The sequence below is a fragment of the Octodon degus genome, unplaced genomic scaffold, assembly GCF_000260255.1.
Source record: "Octodon degus isolate 3935 unplaced genomic scaffold, OctDeg1.0 scaffold00131, whole genome shotgun sequence".
NCBI lineage: Eukaryota > Metazoa > Chordata > Mammalia > Rodentia > Octodontidae > Octodon > Octodon degus.
In genome coordinates, this window is record NW_004524707.1 from 5,894,577 (window position 1) to 5,896,953 (window position 2,377).

General features: G+C 38.6%; 2 protein-coding genes across 5 annotated transcripts in view; one reads left to right on the forward strand and one right to left on the reverse strand.

Moving 5' to 3' along the window:
• Window positions 1–2,377, forward strand: part of Hhat (hedgehog acyltransferase) — a 381,668-nt gene that overhangs the window by 18,550 nt on the left and 360,741 nt on the right. The gene's annotated exons all lie outside the window — the stretch shown is intronic.
• LOC101573257 (interleukin-13 receptor subunit alpha-1) overlaps window positions 1,326–2,377 on the reverse strand; it is a 17,217-nt gene continuing 16,165 nt past the window's right edge. Inside the window, exon 4 of the mRNA XM_004641165.2 lies at window positions 1,326–2,374. Coding sequence (XP_004641222.1) covers window positions 1,356–2,374 — 1,019 coding nt within the window. The 3' untranslated portion in view covers window positions 1,326–1,355. The remainder of the gene's footprint in view (window positions 2,375–2,377) is intronic.

Consider the following 2,377-nt stretch of genomic DNA (forward strand, 5'->3'; position numbering starts at 1 on the left):
ATATATGTGCATACATTGCGGGAATGGGGGAGAATGGAACCCTAACATACATAAAATTGAGTATATATGTTGGAGCCCTGCCTATCAATGGAATACATAAAATCTACTTAACCATTTGTGGCAGGGAAGAGAGGAACCTAGGGCCCATTTTATAGACAGAGAAATGAATATAACTAGACCTTTTTTCTCAAGTAAATAGCTAAGTGAAGATAGTATCTCATTGAGGTTTAGAAAATGCATAAACATTAAATACTGAAAACCCTCAACAACTTCAGACTCAAGTGGAAGTTATAAAATGTGCAAGAATTAGTTACTGTTTCTAAGTCTGTTCACATGGCACCTGAGATGCAAATTCATCCCTGATCCTTTAGGTGTTCTAAGCAGATTTATTTCCCAATATCCAATGAAGATCAAAAGACCATAAGGAAAGGAATGAGGGAGAGGACAAAAGGAAATATTGACATGGAAGTTGGGAAGGTGAAAAATCTGACAACTGATTGGTTGGCGATAAAGGAAGTGCTAAGACCAAAAGAGTACCAACTAGACTGTAAACCCAGTGTCAGAGTGTGTCCCTCATACCTAGGCACTGATGTACAAGCCAAACATGTAGTCAACATTTGATGTGAGTAACAGAAGTGAAGAAAAATACCTCATGAGCAATTCCTTGGTTCAAACTCTAATACCCAATGAGTCATTCTGCTCCATTGTGTTTAAAAGTCTACAATGGCATGGAATGGCCTTGGTCAAGAAGCTGCCTCTACCCTTTTTTACGGTTTTAATTATCATGGCCAACAGTGATTTCTGGGGCTTTCAAAGCACAGAAAAATACTATCACAGCAGATGTTTCCAGACTTGTAAGGGGCTTCAGTAGCCACAAACATTATTCGCTGGGATCTCAAACAATAGATACCAATTTTAGTTGTTAGATATTCTCTGAGTCATGTTTGACATTAGTATTTATATCCGAAAGTAAGTTGGCATACAAATATAATTCTTTGGTGTTGACACAAAGTATATGCATCATCATAGATCCCTTAGGAAGTTGTCACAGCTCTCACTAAGATTAAATTCTACAGTTACCATCAATTTTTTGTTTTGTCCCTTAGTTTGAAGACTTTGCAAAGGATAACTGCTTTTAGAATTCAGTAAGAATGACTCCTTTACCATCTTCAAAGGGCCCATTATTTTTAGATTTTGGATGGATGACTCACACAAAAACTTGTGGCTCTTATGGACTGCCTGCTTTTAAAGGTTCCAGTAGTTTCAGTTTTCATTTAATGAGTCCCCAGATAACAAATGTAGAATATGAGGAATATTCAACAAGGTTATACTGGAAGCAAAATAAATTATCCCAATCATTGAGAGGTCTTCTTCAGGTTTTCTATCAGCACTACAGAGTCAGTTTCTTCTTTGGATTGCTTCTCACAGATGTCATACTTCTTCCAGTGCAGGGTATCATCATTTTGGTCTCCAAACATTTCTTTAAAAATCTTTCCAGGATCAGGAATTGGAGGGAATATAATGATCTTGAGCCTTTTTAGGTAAAGCAGAAGGACAATGATCGCACCCGCAACGATGACCGGGATGATGAGTAACACAGTCATGTAAAATGTGGAATTAGGCTTCTTACTTATACCCATCACTTGACTCCAGTTACTCCACAGTTCATCATCCTCATAGCATAATTTATTTGTCTTGACTCTTATTCTAACTGTGTAAAAAGTATCAGGAAGAACTCCAGAGACCATGAAACAAGTTGTATCCTTGATGTTTCTCTCAAACACTGCATTCTGACATCCACCCTCGTCAGTAGAGAAAATATCATGTGTCTCGGTTTGGCTCTTATTGACTTCTATTTCATAAGATAAGCATCTGCTCTGAAAATGTGGTGGATTCTCCCACTGCACATATAAGCTACCTTCTTTGAATAGAAGACTTCTGATATGTGGAGGATCAGGCTTCACACGGGATGTTAAAGGCACTATATGGAAGGACAGCCTAATTTTTCCTGCATTATCCTTGACCATTACTTGGACACTGTGTTCAGAATTGGAATCCTTCACTTTACTCAGATCAAAGGAACAATCGATGTATTGGTCTTCTTTGTAGATATTTACACACTGAAGAATTTTTCCCAGGTTGCTGTGCCAATAGTAAAGAGTATAGTTAGTGTCAGGACTTGAATTCTTTCCAGGGAGCCAAGAACAGTTCATGAACTTCAGGTTGTGCCAGATGCACTGAAGCTCAGTCACAGCAGACTCAGGATCACCTTCCAGGGGTAAGATGCACTTTTCCAGCAAAATGCTACGCTTATCACTTTCATTGGCACTACACTGGGACCCCACCTGCAGACAAATCTTCTCATTTAGGGGGACTT